The 19,167-nt window shown below is 44.2% G+C and overlaps 1 protein-coding gene across 2 annotated transcripts in view; it reads left to right on the forward strand.

The window, feature by feature from the left end:
* The window catches only part of PRDM11 (PR/SET domain 11), a 41,767-nt gene extending 22,600 nt beyond the window's left edge, over positions 1-19,167 (forward strand). Inside the window, exons 6-8 of one of the 2 annotated variants that reach the window (XM_083576349.1) lie at positions 10,535-10,722; positions 15,033-15,668; positions 16,448-19,167. In XM_083576349.1, coding sequence (XP_083432475.1) covers positions 10,535-10,722; positions 15,033-15,668; positions 16,448-18,609 — 2,986 coding nt within the window. In that variant the 3' untranslated portion in view covers positions 18,610-19,167. The remainder of the gene's footprint in view (positions 1-10,534; positions 10,723-15,032; positions 15,669-16,447) is intronic. The other variant, XM_083576350.1, reaches the window with a different exon arrangement.

A 19,167-nucleotide genomic window follows, 5' to 3' on the forward strand; every position in this document is an offset into this window, starting at 1 on the left:
TGGTGCTTGTGTATGAATTCCCCCCCCCCAAAAAAGCCCCCACTTTCTGACACTTTCTACATTTAGCAGTGGGAAATGGAAAGCTTTATGTGAATAGAGGAGAGGAACCTCGGCAAGCTGGGAGTGAATGTACAATTGGTCATGTATCTTGCTTGTAACGGTTTGGGTGCTTCACATTGATTTCCTTTTACCCATTTGTGCTTTGTGGGATATTGAACTCAAGGAACATGACAGAACGAAAGAGGAAGCCCAAGTTCTCCAGGGAGGAGCTGGACATTCTGGTCACGGAAGTGACTCGGAACGAAGCCAGGCTGTTTGGAAGGGAGACGATACGTCTATCCCACGCAGACAGGGACAAGATCTGGGAAAGTATAGCCAGGAAAATCACATCGGTGAGCCAGGTCCCCAGGTCTGTGAAAGATATTAAGCACAGGTGGGACGACATGAAGAGAAGGACCAAAGACAAACTGGCATACATGCAGAGGTCCCTCTCCAGTCCCAGCAGCCCGGGGAGGCCCTCGGCCATTGTCCTGACCGCCCACGAGAGAGCCATCGAGTCGACGCTGCATTCGTCACGCCAGATGCACGGCTTCCGGAGAGCGGATCTGGACGTGGTTGACAGCCCATCAACCAGCTGTAAGTATTACCTCCCCCCTGGTCCCCTGCTGAACAGATCAGTTCTGACCAAAGAACTGTATGTATTGCACGAAAGGTCAGCCCTGCCCTACTAGTGAAACTGTTATCTCTGGTTGGCATTTCCTGTTGCGCTTTGGTTCTCTCCACCCTATTTCCTCCCTCAGCCTTGGGTTAGGAATAGATTGTAGGGAGCTGCACCTTGAATGAACTGGCATGAGCTGTGCTACTTCGGTCAAGTTAGCAAAAAAGGGATAGGTTTTGTCAGTGCCCATGGTCTGTGGAATGGCAAATGTGAAGATGCTTGGAAGGTTGTGTGCACACATTGACGGAGGGAAAGGGAAGACCAAACGTTTGAACCAAATCTTCATCCTTAATAAATCCAATATATGGGTCACTAGATGAGTTCACAAGCTCATAAATGTGGATATTTCTACACTGCACAAAGGTAGTAGCATGTGGAGTTGGCATATCCATGGGCAATTTGTATGGGCAACGGCATTGATCTTTCCACCCATAATCAAGACATCAATCTTACGGCGTGCAAATGTGTGTACTTGAGTCATACAGTACTTCATCTGCTATCAAGAATTTTCACATTTGTGATTATGTGATCTAGCCCTGGCACTTGTATATACAAAATGGTGCTTGGGTTTTGTCCATTTTAACATCTTACCAGGTATTCGTGATATTCAGGACAGCCTTTACAAATGTAGGGTAACAACTATTTTTCGTTGCTCTTGTGGAAACAAGAGATTGGCAGTATGCTTCTGGCTTGCAGCTTTTGATCTAGTAGACTAAACCTGAAGAAAGTTCCATAAGTGCATAGGCTGCACTTATCATCAAGGTCTTCTGTAGTTTTCCCTGTTCAACAGGCAGCACTACGGTCTAGGCTTATAAGGCTCAGCTAGTCACACGGCAAATATAATTAAGCAGTGTGAGAGGTCTATGACCCATTGCCTCATGCTTAGTCTTAGACCGGACCACTAGCAGTTCTGAATGCTAGCCATTCCAACAGAAATTCTTGCCATAAAAATCCAATGAGATATGGCCAAACTCCTATTTGTTGGCTTTATTATTCTGTACTAGTGTTAAACTTCCTCTTCTGGATTATATTTGATAAAAAGGAAAAGCATGCAAAAACTGCACTAAATCACTTTTTACAGTGGTGAAGCCTCTTGTCCCTGATAAGGAAGAGCAGAAACTGGAAATGTGGTGTTACCACGAGAGCTGCTTCCTGTAAACCAAGGGAATGGGTAGAGGATATCAGTGTGATGCCTTCTAGATGTTGCTAGACTCCAACTCCCAGCATCACTTAGGATTGGCCATGTTGGCTTGGGCAATATCTGGAAGGGCACCACACTGGCTATCCCTACTACACACCCACAGTGGCTTGTGCCATTGCATGAAGCTGCCTAGTTGTATCTTTCCAGTATTGTCTTCTTCAGCTGCCATTGGCTTTCCAAGATTCTGACAGGGGTCTCCCCTTTCCTTGCCACCGAGATCCTTTATTGGATGGTACCTGGAACCTTTTTGCAAGCTAGAGCCCCGCCAGTGAGCTATGGACTGCTTTGGGATTACTAGTCCCATACAAATTGACAAAGATTACTTAATGGTGGATGACTCCTCACAGGAAATGATTCTCTGCAATTGCTGCTTCTGAATGAAATGACTTTGGAAGCTCTTAATATAAAATCAGTATGTGATTAGATTGATAAAGCAACAGTCATGGTGGTGGTTGTGTACACTTGAAAGTCTACCATTAACTCTCCTCTTATCTCAGGAAGTGCATAATTTCAGTTTTTTTTGTTAGCATTTTTGTGCCCCAAAGAAAAATCTATAGTTGACCTTGCACCTAGTGACTTCAAAACAGTCATCTTAGAGGGATTCTAAGCAAAATGCATTTTGTAAATTGACATTTACATTACACAATAAATTCTTTTTAAAGGAATCAACCCCGTAGTCTATTCTTTAAAAAAAAAATCTCTTTCTGCATTTTACCAAAATTCCAAGTTGAATGCTTGCTTCTCCTGAACTTGTTGAAATAGAGATTTTCAGAAGAAAACATTCATGTAAATAATCCGGTGTTTTCTGTTTCTGTTTCAAGCTGACGAAGATGTGGAGGTGCCCGGCCCCTCGCGGCAACACCACTTTTCATCACTGCAGAGGCACGCAGAAGAAGCTGACCTTCTCTCCATACCATCATACCTTCATTCTTCTTCTCTGTCAGATCACTCGGATGTTATTAACCAAAGGCAGGAAATGAGGCAACCAAACCCATGTTCCCAGTCCTCCTTTAGGCCCCCTCGGCCCTATGCTCAAAGCCCACCCATCTCTGGCTTTGACCGCCAGCTCTTTGACACCCACATTGAACAGACGGAGCTCTTCAGGCAGTTCTGTCAAGAGCTGGTAACAATCCACAGAGACATGGCAAATAACATGCTTGTGATCAGCCAGAGGATGTCTGACCTGACTGGGCAGGTCAGCCAGATGTGCCAGACCTTGACCAAAATCAAGGACGAGCTTCAGACTTTGAACAAGGGTCAGGTTCCCAGCACTAGCCAGGTGGCAGCACCAGTGAACCCTTCTGAACCCAAGGCAGGGAATAGCCAAAGCCATCCCAAGCAGACGCCTCTTCCTCGGACGACTAGGTCACGGAAGAGAAAGCACCACTTCTAGCTCCCTTCGTATTAAACAGGAAAGAGTAGCTGATGTTGGATTAGAAAGAAAAATAAATCATTAGCATGACTATTGGGGAAGATCAGTGAGAGTTCCCTATAAAGATGAATATAAATTATGACAGTTTAGCAGTAGGCTTTGCTCTGTGCACTTGGAAGCGCAGCACCTTGCTTGCCCGCCCTGTATTAGAAGCTGTGAACACCTTAAATACACATAGGTGAAATTTAATGGCTGTCTTGCTCTATGGAGTCAAGGTGCACATAGATTTGTTTCCTTAACCTTTTATGCTCAGGAAACGTTACTTAGGCTTTGCATTTAAATAATTGCACTTAAGGTAAAACAATCCACAAATATATGCTCCCCCCGCCCCTTTTACTTCTGCAAATGCACTATGTGGATCTAAGAGCCGTAAACGGACTACATTCTTTGCCATAGTTAGCTATTGTGGTTTGGGGTTTGAGTACTAAAGCTGAGTAGATACTGACAAAAGGAGGGACCTGGAAAAATAGGAAAAAACAATGCCTGCTTCTGAAGTGCGCAAAGCACCACCCAGCAGACTGGACTTACTCATCAGCTTTTTCTGTCAGGTAGCAAAAGCAGTTATGGCAGGTGTCAGCCACTTTAGGCCTTTAAGAGGGGTTATCTAGCAGAAATTGGTAACATTGCAGTCCATAAAAACAAGTGCATTCTTTTGAAAGTAAGTTGCACTGTAATCAGTTTGCTAAACCTGCTAGAAACAAGTTTTGGATAAGGTAAACCACTGGCCAGCCTGCTAATTTTTCTACCTGGTCATGCCAGACTACATCTTCAGTTCTTTAGGATATTCATAAGAGTAGTGCAGTAATCCCTCAGCTTAAATGGGGGTTACGTTCTGGGGATTGCACCTAAAGCCAAAATTGCATATAGGCAAAACACATTGGGTGTAATGGTGTGTGGAATTGCCAAACCTTTTCTCCTGGATGCCCATCCCCCTTTCCACCCATATATGTCAAAGGTGAACGCACACAAGTTAAATGTGCGCAAGTTGTGGGCTTACTGTATACCAAACTGTACCTTTTTTAAAATAAAAAAATAAAGAGCTCACAAATACAACCTTTTGAGTTGAGGGATGGCTTTTTCAGAAGCAACTAACTGGAGCATGCTCAAATGCTGGCTTTGACACCAATGTAATTCTCCTGACATCATCAGAGTTGCTCTTTTGTTTGCAAACACGATGTCGTCTTTTTAACCCCCTTGTCTTATCACGGGCTTCCTGGTGCATGTTCTCCTTGTACCAGCTTACTGCTTAACAGGAGCTCTATGCATGCATTCAGAAGAACATGTTAGGGCTTAAACTGGTGCAGCAGGTGTTACTCACTCCCACCCATCTCCCAGACTTCCCACATTAAATGGTTTCCGATCTTAGGGAGGTATGCAAGTGTGTCCAGCCAAATGCTCCCAAGTCTTGCCACCTTACCATACACAGGAAAGATGCGGAAGGAGATGAGCCTGGTACACACAGGGTGGGTGCGGATGGCATGGTTGCTTGCCCAGTTTAAACTCATACAGTTCTTTTGAATCCAGGAATAGGGCAAACAGGAGATGCAAGCTACTGCCTATGTGAATCAAGATTACTGTCTACTTAGTTCTAAATGTAGTCTAGCCTGGCCTGTTAGGACTCCACTATGGTTCTGGAACTGGATGTTTGATCATATTCTCACACCTGCTATAGTACATAAGCTAAAATTGCATGTGCACTGTACACTTTTCATACCTGCACCTGCTCTTCTGCACCCTACGGATGTCAAGAGTTGAGACACAATCCCCTTAAAGTCATAGCTGCAGTAGTCTACATTCCACAAGGCCCTTCTGGCAGTGAGGATAAATTTAGGACACATACTTATCAGGGAAGGGAACCCTAATGAACTCAAGGAGACTTCCTTCTGCGTAAACACAAATAGGATTGTGCTGTCAAGGTTAAAACATGTTGGGGCAGCCCCAACTCCACTTTCCATGGGGCTACTTAAGACCAGAGTTCCCTGAGAGGAGAAGGCCAGGCCAGGGTGTTAGGCCAGGAGCTACTTCAGCTCCTGAAGTAGACCTGAGATTAATTTGCGCCATTTGTTTTGTATTAATATTTTAACCCGCAAACCTCCTTGGATGCCTTGATAGAAAGGCTTCATATAAATGCGATAAATAAATGATGAAAATATAATCAGACTTGTTTTTGAAAGCCTATTTCAGAGGAAACTTCACTTTTCTGCAGTATTGCCACCTATTTGCAGGGAATTTAAAATCCATATGGCATTAAATGTGGATCACTTTTTTCGTGAATTAACAAAGTTCAGCATTTGTATACTTCTGAGGCAGGCATAGCACCAGTTCGTTGCAAATTAATGTGAAGGAAATAATGGCGCAGGGTCTGGAAGTGCCTGGTCCTCGGAGCTTTCCACCACCGAAGTGGATGGGTTTTGCTCCCCTCCAAAGCAAGTCTAGATTGTAAGCTCCTTGGAGTAGAGACCTCTTTCTTTTGCTCTTCTTAACCCTATAAAGGACCATGTCCATTGATGGCACTCTATAAATTAAATAATAGGAATGTCGTCTGTTACAAAACTCCTGGTGTCTCATATGTGCTTGTCTCCAAGCCATTAGGATGAATAAGGTTGCTTTGCTTTCCCGTTTCAAACTTTTGTGATGTGTTGTTGATTCAGCTATCAGTTCTTGGAGAACTGATCCCAGAGACAAAAAACAAGTTGTCATTCTCAGCTACCGCTGACCTTTTCTGAGAAGCTCAGGTGCTTGTGGCCTCTGGATTTCTGGCACTTGGGAGAAATGTACACGCTGCGTGCTTTCTTTTAGAACAGGATAAGAAGCCGTAAAGCTAAGCTTGAGGAATCTGGGATGTTAATATATAGAGAAACATATCTGGGCAAATGAAGGTATGCCCCATGATTTATTTATTTTCCATGGGGAATTAGCAACAAGGGATGAGTTCTTTGCTCTCTGAAATGCTTTCTTTGTGATCATCCCCACAAGGGGATGTTGTATGTGATTGTGTATACCTGGCATGTTTTAAAATGCCCCTTGTTTGACTGAAATGCTGTGCTTGCCCTAATATTTCTTATATATGATGGAAATTTATGAGTATTTTTGTTAACAATAAATATATAATACTTAAAACTCAAACTCTTTGTTGGGCAACGTCTTTCCTTCTCTACATGGGTGCTTTCAAGTTGTGTTCTGGAGCCTGTGTTCCATTTCAAGGACATTTCAAGGATAGTTTACAGCTTACATATCTCTGCATGGTGCACAAATAGCACTTTTCTATCAGGACACATTTGTCAGATTGGGGTGGGTTTTATGTTTTTTGTTTTGCTATATTTTACGGACAATTTGAGGACAAAAAGCATTTGCTCATCAAGAAGGAGCAAAAGAAAAGTGAATGATTTGGAAATGTTCCTAGTGTGAAAGTTTGTTCATGTGCCTAAAGATATACAGAAAAAGCTACAAATCTGCCCATTGCATTGTTATACAAAAAGGGACCTCTCAAATAGTAATGTTCCAGATTTCAACTGCCTTGTTTATTATTTTATTTATTTCATAAAAAGTTATATACTGCTTGATTTGTAAACCTCAAAGTGGTTTACAAAACTGATGAGATTACTGCAACCATACAGCTTACCTGAAACAGCAATAAGGATTTCATGAGGATCTCGCAAAGATAGTTTGGAGATCTCAGCTGTCCATTTAGGTATATCCAAGAGTTGAGCATCCATGCATGAAAGTTTCTTACAGCTTTTTCAGAGACATCTTCTGAATCTCTAATTAGGTTTTGGGATTGCTTGTCACAGCCTGTATAAAAGCACATATGCATACATAAAAAGGTGACTCGTTCTTTCAAACAGATTACTACAACAGTTGCTCTGGGACAGGGAGACCCTTGGCCAGTGCTTTTTAGCTTTCCCAGTGCATCTGGAAAAGAAGTAGATGTTCATTTAACTGAATGGAATTGTTTAATTTAGGACTGATTCTGAGCTCTTCTTCCTTTAAAAAGAAAATAGAGCAACCACACCAGGAAAGAAAAAAACCCCTGGTCAGAGCAACTCCTGTGTCCAAATGTCTGAGGAGTGCATCTGATTTCAGCAAACCCATGAAAACCTAGTGCAACTGGGGAAAGAAGTGACTCTTGAGAGTTGATGCTTACCTGGAATGGCACCATCTTTCCCCACTCTGTCTTCCTCTTGGCTTAGGCAATGAGGCTGGGGTGGGGGAAGCTCAGTTACAAAGTCAGAAGCTGCTCTGTTCTTCTTGACTTAACCTACAGCAATGATGGGGAATTTGTGGCTCTTCAGGTGACATTGGGCTCCCCATCACCCCCCTCCACCTTGGCTGATGGTCAGAGGTGATGGGGATTTGTAGTCCAAGAAGAGTTGAAGGGCCACAGCTTCCCCATCTCAGCCCTGCGGTGTCCAGATCCCTTGGCTTTGTGCATGTGTCTTCTCCCCAGTCACTCAAAAATATAGATGGAATCAGCCCCCTCTGTATATTGGATTGTGAAAGAAGTTGCCTGCACGCTCATAGCATGTGTGTAATAAATTGAGTTGTCAGTCAGTCAGCAGAAAACTAAAACTGAGGCAGAGAGGGGAAAGGCAGCTCGCTCGTATCCGAGGGGTCTGGATCAGTGTTAAATACTCCAAGTTCTAAACAGCTTTTGTTCTGTCACTTATCTACAACGCAGTAAATGAAGGTTTGGAGTCTAGTGTTCACCTGTCTCTTTTCTGACGCTATGATTAATTATTTTGCAAAAGTGTAGTGCAGTGCAATATGAGCATGACAGCCAAGTATGCTCATCGGACACATATTAGAAGGATATTAATGGAAGTGGCTGGTGTGGTATGTGATAAATCACCTTGCGGAGGAAGAGCAGAAGCTGTTTCTGCTGTTAAAAGGGAGTATTCCCAGGAGTGGCTCTTATGCTAGCAGAAGTAATGCGGCATGACCTCTGCCCTCTCTCTTATTCAAACATTGCCAGCTCCGCAATATAGATGCAATCCACTAAGCACGGTTTGTGCACAATCATCAGTAACTCTCAATTAAATTTGAAACATGGCTCCCATACAATTACTGGAAAAATACTCTTGCTCCAGCAACCTCTCTCTCTCTCGCTCAGTACCAAAGCCTAGGTTTTAATAACGTAAGTTTTTCATATTGTCTCTGCCTCTCACCTGATAACTTGCTTACTTTTATGCATGCAGATTATCGAAATGTGCACACCAAGGATTAGTGTGACTAACTAGGTAAAGCTAATGTGTCAAGATGGCTAAGAGATGCAAGCAAGTTCGTTCTTGATTCAGATCATCACCCCCACGGACTCTTAAGGTTTCTTTAGGCAAGCCACTGTCTCTCAGCTGCTTCATCTGTAACATGGCAGCCAGTGGTTAAAGTGGTGGGCTTGGATGGAGGACACTTGAGTTAAAATCCCTACTCTCCCATGTAGCTCACTGAGTGAAACTGGGCCCGTCACCATCTTTCAGCCTAAACAACCTCAGTGTAGTTGTGAGCATAAAAAGGAAGGAACTGTGTATGCCTTCTTGAGCTCCTTGTAGAATAGGCAAGCAATAAATTCATTAAAACATGGGAAAGCAAGACTGATAAACTTTACAGGGTTAATAAGAACTACCCCTTTGCCTGCCTCCAGAAGAAATTGGCTTTTGGGGGGTCTGGAGAAATCCCGGAACAGCATGCAGGGAAAGGAGAGGATAAATTGTTCCATCAGGCCAAGCAGAGATGCTTGCACTGATGGTATGATCTCCTTGGCACTGCTTTGAATTCCACCCAATAACTTTGGAACACAACTTATACAAGTGCTATATAATAAGAACTTTCCGCGTTTGCCAGATAAAGAGTACTGGAAACGCTGCATGCTGTTTTGTACTATTTTCACTGACAAATAAAATCCCTGATGTGGATTTTGGTGTTACCCTTGAGCTGTAACTTAGTGGCTTGGTGATGGTAGACAAATTGTTTTCTCATGAGGTTGCCAGAATGGCACCCAACTTTGTGAGAGCCAGTTTTTGGTGTTTGCCTATTTTTTTGCGCTCATGGCAGTGGCGATTGTGTGGTTGCCCGACAGCAGCCTTATCTCTTGTAAGTTTTGACAGTAAGAAATTTGACTACCATCTTTGTCCCCTTCATTTCCAAACAGAAAGAGATATGAAATTAGATGTGACATTGTTTTTCTATCTTTTTTACTGTTGCTGTTTCTTATTGTTGTAGTGCTTTGGAATGATTTGTGGGAAGCGATTTGTCAATGATATCAATCAATCACTGAGAAAAACTGACAGGGGGAGGTGATGCTGGTGCAAAGTTTTCAGAGGCTGAAATGCTTCTCGCTGAGCAGTTGCTATGTGGAGGGTGCTCAAAATGGCTTCTTTGCAGCAGCTTGTTCTGTATAGGCCCATTACAAGAATTGGCTGCTGGCTACCAGAGTGGGAGTGAAGCTTGACGAACAAAGAGAAGCAGTGAGGTCCAAAGGCCCAGCATCTAAGGCCATTGTAAACACTTTACAAGCAGGCATGTGCTTTTCGGATATTGAAGAGGAACCTGTGTTGGAATTCCCCAGGTGTTGGAATTCAACTCCCATTATCCCTGACCATTGGCCATGTTGGCTAAGGGCCAGTGTGGTGTAGTGGTTAAGAGCGGTAGACTTGTAATCTGGTGAACCGGGTTCGCTTCCCTGCTCCTCCACATGCAGCTGCTGGGTGGGTGACCTTGGGCCAGTCACACTTCTTTGAAGTCTCTCAGCCCCACTCACAGAGTGTTTGTTGTGGGGGAGGAAGGGAAAGGAGAATGTTAGCCACTTTGAGACTCCTATGGGTAGTGATAAAGCAGGATATCAAATCCAAACTCTCTAAGGCTGCAGGGAGTTGCAGTGCAGCCACGTCAGGTGGGCTTCAGGTTCCTTGTCCCTCTTTTAAATGGGTTAAAAGCCTGCACTGACAATGTTGGTCTTCCTAGACAGAGGCAACAACTATATACCAGATTCAAGAAGCTGTTTGATATTCCTTCAGTGTGTGCATGTTATTTCCTTGTAGCTTGTTGCATATCATTATTCATGCCATCCAATACTCCTCTGCCTGTGTCTCCCTTTTGAAGGTCACTCATGCTGCACTGTGGCTTCTGTATGTTTCCTTTCTGTCTAAGCCTCCTTGTAAGTCAAAAACTGCCCTGTCCTTGTCCTCAGGTATGTGGCCATATCCCGGGAGGAGAGAGAACAGAACCTCATGGCGTTCCAGCACAGCGAGAGGATTTACTTCCGGACCTGTCGAGACATCCGGCCAGGGGAGAGGCTAAGGGTCTGGTACAGCGAGGATTATATGAAGCGATTGCACAGCATGTCTCAGGAGACCATCAACAGAAACCTCACAAGAGGTGGGTGCCTTTCCCTTCCCTTTTCTGTCTCTTGAGTTTGTTCTAGCATTCTTCTCTGACAAAGATGGCTCCTGAAGCAGCTACAAACATCTCTTTTTGGGTGACAGGGGGTTAAAACCAGCAAACAAAACATTCTATATCACAAAATGACTGAAATGAGCAGAATGCCTGGTTGAAATGAAATCCATCAAATAGCGCTGTTGGGGCTGTGTGTGTGTGTGTGTGTGCCAGCTGATTTTATGCCTGCCTGTGAGTCAGAAGCGTTAGGTCGAAAGAAATGCCCTTTGCTGGACTGGATTTTCTGGCTTGTGGTTCATTTTGTAGGGTCCTCTTCCCATTGCAAAATAAATACTTAGAGGGACTTCACAATATTACACTGGTGACAAAGAGCAGCAGGCATTTATACACATCAGAGATATATCTTTTTATATAATAAAAATGTAAGGATGTCATCATGGGAGCCCTTGTTGGAGGATTTGTTGAGCCACATCACAATCCTGGAAGTCAGGGTGGGGTGGGAGAGCAAAAGTGAAGGCAGGTCGCACAACAGCGATGGCCATGGATTGGGAGTGAGAAGAGAGAGACACTGAGAGGGGAAGAGTGGTGATTTAAAACAATGGCAGAAGTTTAGGTGAATCAGGGATGGAGAGACAGCAATGGCAGCAGGGGGTTGGCAAGTGAAGTGGGACACAGCCCCAGGTGTAGAGATAGATTGGTGGCAGTGCCTTCTAGTTGTTAAGGTAATTTGAGGACAGGTTCTTTGCGGCGGGAATTTCTGCCAATAGTAGAGGATTCGCCCCTTTTCTTACATGCATTCTGTCCATAGGCCATCAGCCTAAGGCTGGCAGGCATTTGCTGTATGGGAACTGTGGGTTCCTTCCTAGAGCGAGAGCCAGCTTCCATGAGTCAGCTTAAAGGTGCTTCTCAACAGTCTCCATCACTGATGAAAGCGGTTGGGAGAGAAGAATGGGGAGGAGGGACAAAGTTAAGTTGTGGTGGTTGCTTTTTCCTCCTGCTGCCTCCGCAACCCTTCGTGGGTGTAAAATATTTTGTGTTTATCGGTGCAAAATGTAACAGGTGTCATGGCCCCGCAGTATGAGACAACATTTGAAAGCATGTGTGAGGGCATCATTCAGTTGGAAGTCTCTTGAACGGGACTCCGCAGAGTAGAAGGGCCCACACACTTCCACCCTGGTCTTGCGCAGCTCCCGTCCTGTCGTCTTTGGTTTCACTAAAAGAACTTTCCCAAGTTCTTAGCCATGCCCAGTTCTGGGGGGTAGAAGTAAACACAGCAAAGGTAAAGGAAAGTCCTTTCTGACCATTCCAATAAAAGGATCTCAGGTGTGTGTGGTGTTGGGGAATTGCCTGAAATCTCAGAGAGCAAGTCATCACTGAACCAGGCAGGCCAATGGTATTTCTCAGAATCAGGCAGTTCTGTATATCCTATGGGCCATGTCTGCATGAGAACGCACTCTGCTGCTAAATCACAAGTGCAGGGCGCAGATGCTGGATGAAAAGGTACGGTCTGGCACAAGGGTGTCTGTTGCACAGAGCTCTGTCTACAACTCGGGTTGGGCTTTATGTGCAAAGACAAGCTAGAAATATTGTGTGTGTGTGTGTGTTTTAAAAAAAGTACAGAAATACCTTGTCAGTATCCGTTTCATCACCACAAACTGCAACAGGAAATCCTATGCAGTCACCTCTTGAGTATTCTTTCATTCAAACACCCGTGTTCCGGAAACGGTTGACATTCATTTGGTTAATGACAGCGCAATATATTATGTAATTCTACACATAGAAAGAGTAGCTGGAAGCCAAATTCAGCATTTGGCTTTTAAAAAATTCAACAGTAGAACAACTTGCAGAATTCATGCATCTCCGTCTAATGAGCATTTTTCTTAAAAGTTCCTCGGCATTTTGATTTAAGAAAGTGGCTTCAAATTTTGATAAGGTCCAACTGGTGGATACCCAAGAGTTCCTAAATTTAGATCTGAACTTGCTGCCTTCCTGACAAAAATAGGCAACTTGTGACTAAAATCTTCCCCTGACTGGAGATTAATCCCAATATGGGGTTTAATTCCTCGTATTGATGCAATGCACATATTGGGATAGTTGGCAATCCTTCACCATGGAAAAGTTCTTGCAGCTGTGGTGCATTTTATTGGTTGCCTTTTATCTAGTACATACTCTTCATTGGTTAAAAAGCTGTCCCCGATTAATTGGGCAGCACTTAAAAAAAAAGTTAAGTAATTTTGATTCAAGAACTTTAAATAATCTATGGGTGCAGACATTGCTGTATAAAAGGCATTCCCTCTTCTCTATTGCAAATGACCATGATGATGGTTGCTGCAGAAGGTGCTTGCCCAACCTAAAAACAGAGAGGGGATACTTTTCTTCAGAAGCACTGCTTTATTCATATGCAAATGTATACAGAGTCAATTACTTAATTGACTAAAACCACCAAATGACTAAAATAGCAACCTTTCTATAAGGCGTGCAAATTAAGCGCATTTGCACATATTTAGTCATTTCCTTTAATTTGTTTGTCTCGTGTAGTTAGTCATGGGGTTGGAATCCAGAGTTGTGCAGAGCAAAATTCCACAAACTGGATGCCCCTCTAGGCAGAAGAGGAGGGATGTGAATTTTGCTGATTCTCCTTGTAGTGTTGCGTGCCTTACCCACCCACCCCCATCTGCTCTGGACAGTTGGGACACCCTCCAAAACATCGTAGGAGGGGGATGCAGGAGAAGAGGAAACAAGTGAAAATTACCTCTCTCTGCCCGCCCACCCACCCACCCACTCTGGTCCATTGCACACAGCTGCAGCATGCACTGGATCCAACTTACTTTTGTAAACAAAAAGGAGCTCTTCCATTCACAGAATAGCAGGTCTGGACCCAAACCATAACCCCTAGTACCTCCCCAAGCCTGGCACCAAAGCTTTGCCTGCCAGCACTCACCCACCCACCCGTGGCCCACCTTCTGAGATTCCAAGAAGTAGTGCCCAAACACATTTTTAATTTAATTTTTCCTCCCATGAGTGTTAGTAACGTGTTTTGTGTTTACAGTGAAGATGGGTCCCCCAGGTTGATTGATTCTGTACTTAATACCAAATTACATACTATCATCAGATTACATGCACTGCTGTCCATATTTAGAATGGAAATAGAAACCCAGTTGTGATCTACTCTTGTCCAAGAATACAGTGTGATTTGGAAGAAAAACCATCTGCCATGTCTAATCTGGACCTCCAGCCAGTTGTCATACACTTAAAAATTAATTAGGCTGTGGCATGGGCTCAGTCTTGCCTGGCTTCTCCATCTCTATAGGCAGACTCTAAGACTTGCGCCGTCAACAGATAAATGCTGATAATGAGGTGCCCGTGCACCATCACACTATCTGGAATTGTACTCACCTTCATAGCAGCTTTAGACTTGCAGTTGTTCAGGACTTTGTTGCCAGCGTTTGAAATTCCTATATAGCTCTTACAAAAGCACACACGTGTTTCAAAATGAAATATATATACATAGCAGCATAAAACAGCACCTTGTTTGGGAAGCAACCATGTGTCTTGATGCTTGGAGTTATTTGCAAGATAAGAAGAAAGATGGAAATTGAACCAAACCCATCATCTTCTGAATTTCCAGGTAAGGATATATGGCTACTCCCTTTGTTTTAAGTAACTGCTAATATGCACAATCTCTCCGCTTTATTTTGGTGAACTTTGGCTAGGGGCCATACATTTAGCAATCTTGTCGGGACCAGCTGTATGCCCCGACCTTGGAGGTCACTCAAAAAGTCCTACCTCATTTTGCTAATAAGTGATATGGGAAATGAGAGAGTGATTTCCTTGTGTTCTCACGCTTCCTGTCACTCTGGAATAGAAAAATGGTCCTTCAAGCCTACAGGTTTCACATGGAAATGTCTGCATCACACCCTTCATGTATTATTTGCTGGATACGTTTTACCAAGTAAAAGTTATCTTTTCAACAAACCAACACATTGAACATTATTGCCTCATTCCAGCACAGGTTGGCTGCCTGTTATTTTAGACCACCTTCCTATAGTTTGCTTCTCTTAAAACCATCTGAGGCCTACTTCTGTATGTCTGCCTCCTAGAGACTGTTTTCCCTTTTAAACAAATCTCCAGTCTTAGGTTTCCTGAGACCTTCATTCCAATAAGTTCCCTTATTGGTAATGCAAACATGTGAAAAATGAAGATTTGTGTGCTCCCAGTTTGCTTTTGCTTTGGGGTGAGGAATGTTGCGGAATTCCCACTGATAATTCCAACTCCTGATTTTTTCTTTCTAGGAGATAAAAAATTACTAAGGGAAAGGTCAGAAAGAAATCTAGAAAACCAAGATGATATGAGCTACCCCCTCGAGCTCACCACGTCAAAGCAAGGGAAGAGTTCCTACAAGCGCAGCTTTGAAGAAGGTGTGTCTCAACCCCAAACGAAGAAGAAGAAAATAGACCTCATCTTCAAAGATGTTCTAGAGGCTTCTCTAGAGCCAACAAAGATGGAAGAGCACAAGGTGATAAAGAATTCTGCTCCTTCCACTAGAAAGTCCTCCAGATTTCAAGTGCGAGATGCCTCAGAAGGTTGTGGGCCTGGTATTCATCACAGCTCTCCAAATCACAGTAGAGGCAGGAATGAGGGTGAGTGGAAAGTCCCCCGCAGCTCTAAAGACATTGGCCTGCTGGAAGACGAAGGGGAAGAGGCCTTGTCATTTAAAGTGAACAGCCCCACTGATCTGTCTCTGGCATCGACTCAGGATGATGCCCTTGAGATCCCGACAACTTCATTGTGTCCCAACTGTGTACGGTTGAAGAAGAAGATTCGTGAGTTGCAGGCTGAACTAAACATGCTAAGATCTGGCAAGTTAGCCGAGGCACCTCTACTACCTCCTCAGGTACCTGAGTACCAAGCATTTTCATACCCCTCAGGTAAGTTACACACAAGAAAAGTGTTCCTCAAACACTGTATAAGGAGTGCCATTTTGTTTGACATTCGTGACTAAATATGTTCCAGCATTGAGTGTTCTGAGAAGGACCTGAGGTCTCGCTGGTGGGTTTCATGAAGCAGGAACATAGTCCTCTGAGCAAGTGGTCTTGGGATTGACTGTAATGATGAAACATGATGTTTCTTTTCACTGTAATCAGGCACCTTCAATAAAAAAATTCCATTGCAGCGAATTTGTTTGCTGTATTCTTGATGCATTCCCTTGCAGGAGAAAGAACAGCATATTGTTGTTTTTGAATCTTACCTAGAAATTGCAATTGACTCTCTTATGTTGAATATGAAATATACTGGCTTGTGGCATGTGTGTGAAGTATGTCATTAATATTTTCCCTTTTTCTCTTATCTAAAGGATTTTGTTGGTTGAATGCAAGTGTGCATTTCTTTATGAAGCTCTTTTGATTTCATTTCGGGACATGCTCTGTCATTGATGCCCTTTTGTGAATATGAAAGTAGTCAGAATATCAGAGTGGCGTTTGCTACCCAGGCTTGCATGGACTCTTGGAAATTATGATTTTAGATAATGAGGGGGTCTCGGAATGTTTATAAACCAAAATTTACTCTGGTAACATGTTCATTTTTTGCTGCAAATGGCATGAGTAGCCAAGGGGGGGCATGTGGGATAGTTGTCTAACAGTTTTGTGTTGTTTCTTACAACCCTACCTTAAACCTTCTCCATTTCCCCCTCATTTCTTTTCTTTCGCAGCTTCGGAAAGCATCATGTCTGTTCCCACCATCATGGAGGACGACGACCAAGAGGTGGATTCAGCAGACGAATCTGTCTCCAATGACATGATCACAGCCACAGACGAGCCTTCCAAATTGTCCGCCGTCACCAGGAGGATTCGGCGCTTCAAGCAAGAGTGGCTCAAGAAGTTTTGGTTTCTGAGGTACTCCCCGACGCTCAACGAAATGTGGTGCCACGTCTGCCGCCAGTATACGGTGCAATCCTCTCGGACTTCGGCTTTCATCATCGGCTCCAAGCAGTTCAAGATACACACAATCAAACTTCACAGCCAGAGCAACCTCCACAAGAAGTGCCTGCAACTTTACAGGCTCAGGATGCACCCGGAGAAGACGGAAGAGATGTGCCGAAATATGACTCTGCTCTTCAACACAGCCTACCATTTAGCGATGGAAGGCCGGCCCTATTGTGACTTCAGGCCTCTTGCGGAACTACTGAGAAAGTGCGAGCTCAAAGTGGTGGATCAGTATATGAACGAGGGAGACTGTCAAATCTTGATCCATCACATTGCGCGAGCTCTTAGAGAAGATCTCGTCGAACGGGTCAGGCAATCTCCCTTCCTCAGCATCATTTTGGACGGGCAGAGCGACGATTTGCTTACCGACACAGTTGCGGTTTACGTGCAGTATATCAGCAGCGATGGGCCTCCGGCCACTGAATTCCTCTCTCTCCAGGAGCTGGGCTTTTCTGCAACCGATAGTTACATCCAAGCGTTAGATAGGGCTTTCTCCACCCTGGGAATCCGGCTGCAGGATGAAAAGCCGAGTGTTGGTTTGGGAGTCGATGGTGCTAACATCACTGCCAGCCTTAGAGCTAACATGTACATGACAATCAGAAAGACTCTGCCTTGGCTGCTCTGTCTGCCCCTTATGGTACACAAGCCGCACTTGGAGATATTGGATGCAATTAGTGGGAAAGAGCTTCCTTGCCTGGAGGAGCTAGAGAACAATCTGAAGCAGTTACTCAGCTTTTACCGTTACTCTCCCAGGCTGATGTGCGAGCTGAGGGTCACTGCTGCTACTCTCTGTGAAGAAACCGAGTTTTTGGGAGACATCAGAGCAGTGAAGTGGATCATCGGGGAGCAGAATGTCCTCAACGCTCTGATCAAGGATTACTTGGAAGTGGTGGCCCATCTCAAAGATGTCAGCGGCCAAACACAAAGAGCAGATGCGTCTGCCATTGCCTTGGCTCTCCTGCAGTTCCTCATGGACTACCAGTCAATTAAGCTGATCTACTTCCTGCTGGACGTCATCGCCGTGCTTTCGCGCCTTGCCTTTGTCTTCCAAGGCGAATACCTCCTTGTGTCACAGGTGGATGACAAAATCGAGGAAGCCATCCAAGAGATCAGCAGGCTCTCCGATTCTCCCGGCGAGTATCTCCAGGAGTTTGAGGAGAGCTTTCGAGAAAGCTTCAATGGCGTCGCTGTGAAAAACCTACGGGTGGCGGAAGCCAAATTCCAGTCCATTCGAGAAAAGATATGCCAGAAGACCCAGGTGATTCTCGCTCAAAGGTTTGAACCTCGCAGCCGGGCATTTGTGAAAGCCTGCCAAGTGTTTGACCTCGCAGCTTGGCCGAGGAGCGCAGAGGAGCTTATGAGCTATGGCAGGGAAGACATGGTGCAGATTTTTGAGCACCTCGAAGCCGTGCCAACCTTTTCCACGGAAGTGAGCAGAGAAGGCATGGACCCCAGGGGGAGCTTGCTCATGGAATGGCGGGAACTCAAGGTGGATTATTATACCAAAAATGGTTTCAAAGATTTAATCGGCCACATTTGTAAATACAGGCAGAGGTTTCCTCTTTTAAACAAAATCATCCAGATCCTCAAAGTTCTTCCCACCTCCACAGCCTGCTGCGAAAAGGGGCGCAATGCCCTGCAGAGAGTGCGCAAGAACAATCGCTCTCGGCTCACCCTGGAGCAGCTCAGTGACCTTTTGACAATTGCTGTTAATGGACCACCTATTGCCAACTTCGAAGCCAAGAGGGCACTAGATAGTTGGTTTGAGGAGAAATCTAGCAATAGTTACGCACTGTCTGCAGAAATGCTGAGCAGGATGTCCTCCCTGGATCAGAAGCCAGTGCTGCAGAGCATGGACCACGGGTCAGAGTTTTACCCTGATATTTAGCAAGGAATGCCTCTCGTTTAGAAAGCTGTTGAATCCCTTTTTTAAAGAAAAAAAATCAATACTCTAAGCTTTGATATAGTATATGAAATATATATATTATATATGTATGTATGTAAAGCCCAACACTGAAAATTTAAAACTTATCTGATGGAAGCTAAGAGGAATTTTTATGAATGAGACAAGACTTAACATTTACTGACATCTTCAACCGTGGCAGCTGCAATGTAGGTGGCAACATTTCATTCTTCAGAATCAAGTCTGGGGCCATAGTCTATATTTTCAAACTGAATCGATGTTATAAGCTAACGTGGCAGGCCAATGTCATCCTACTTCTCATGCTTCTGTGTGTATGTCCTTCTCTCTTTCTGTCTCTCCTTCTCTCTCTGTTTCTTTGTTAGTTAGCGACTGAGCCATTTCAGCCCTCTACTAATGATGCTTGGGATTTTTGAGCCCAGTGCCTACATTTTGGTATTTCTTTTCCAGCTTCCCAATTTTCACGTAGGCTAGAGTGGATTCTTGCAGCTTCTTCTGATGATCTGGTTCATTTTCTGTTGTTTC

The sequence above is a fragment of the Podarcis filfolensis genome (assembly GCF_964270895.1).
Source record: "Podarcis filfolensis genome assembly, chromosome: 1".
NCBI lineage: Eukaryota > Metazoa > Chordata > Lepidosauria > Squamata > Lacertidae > Podarcis > Podarcis filfolensis.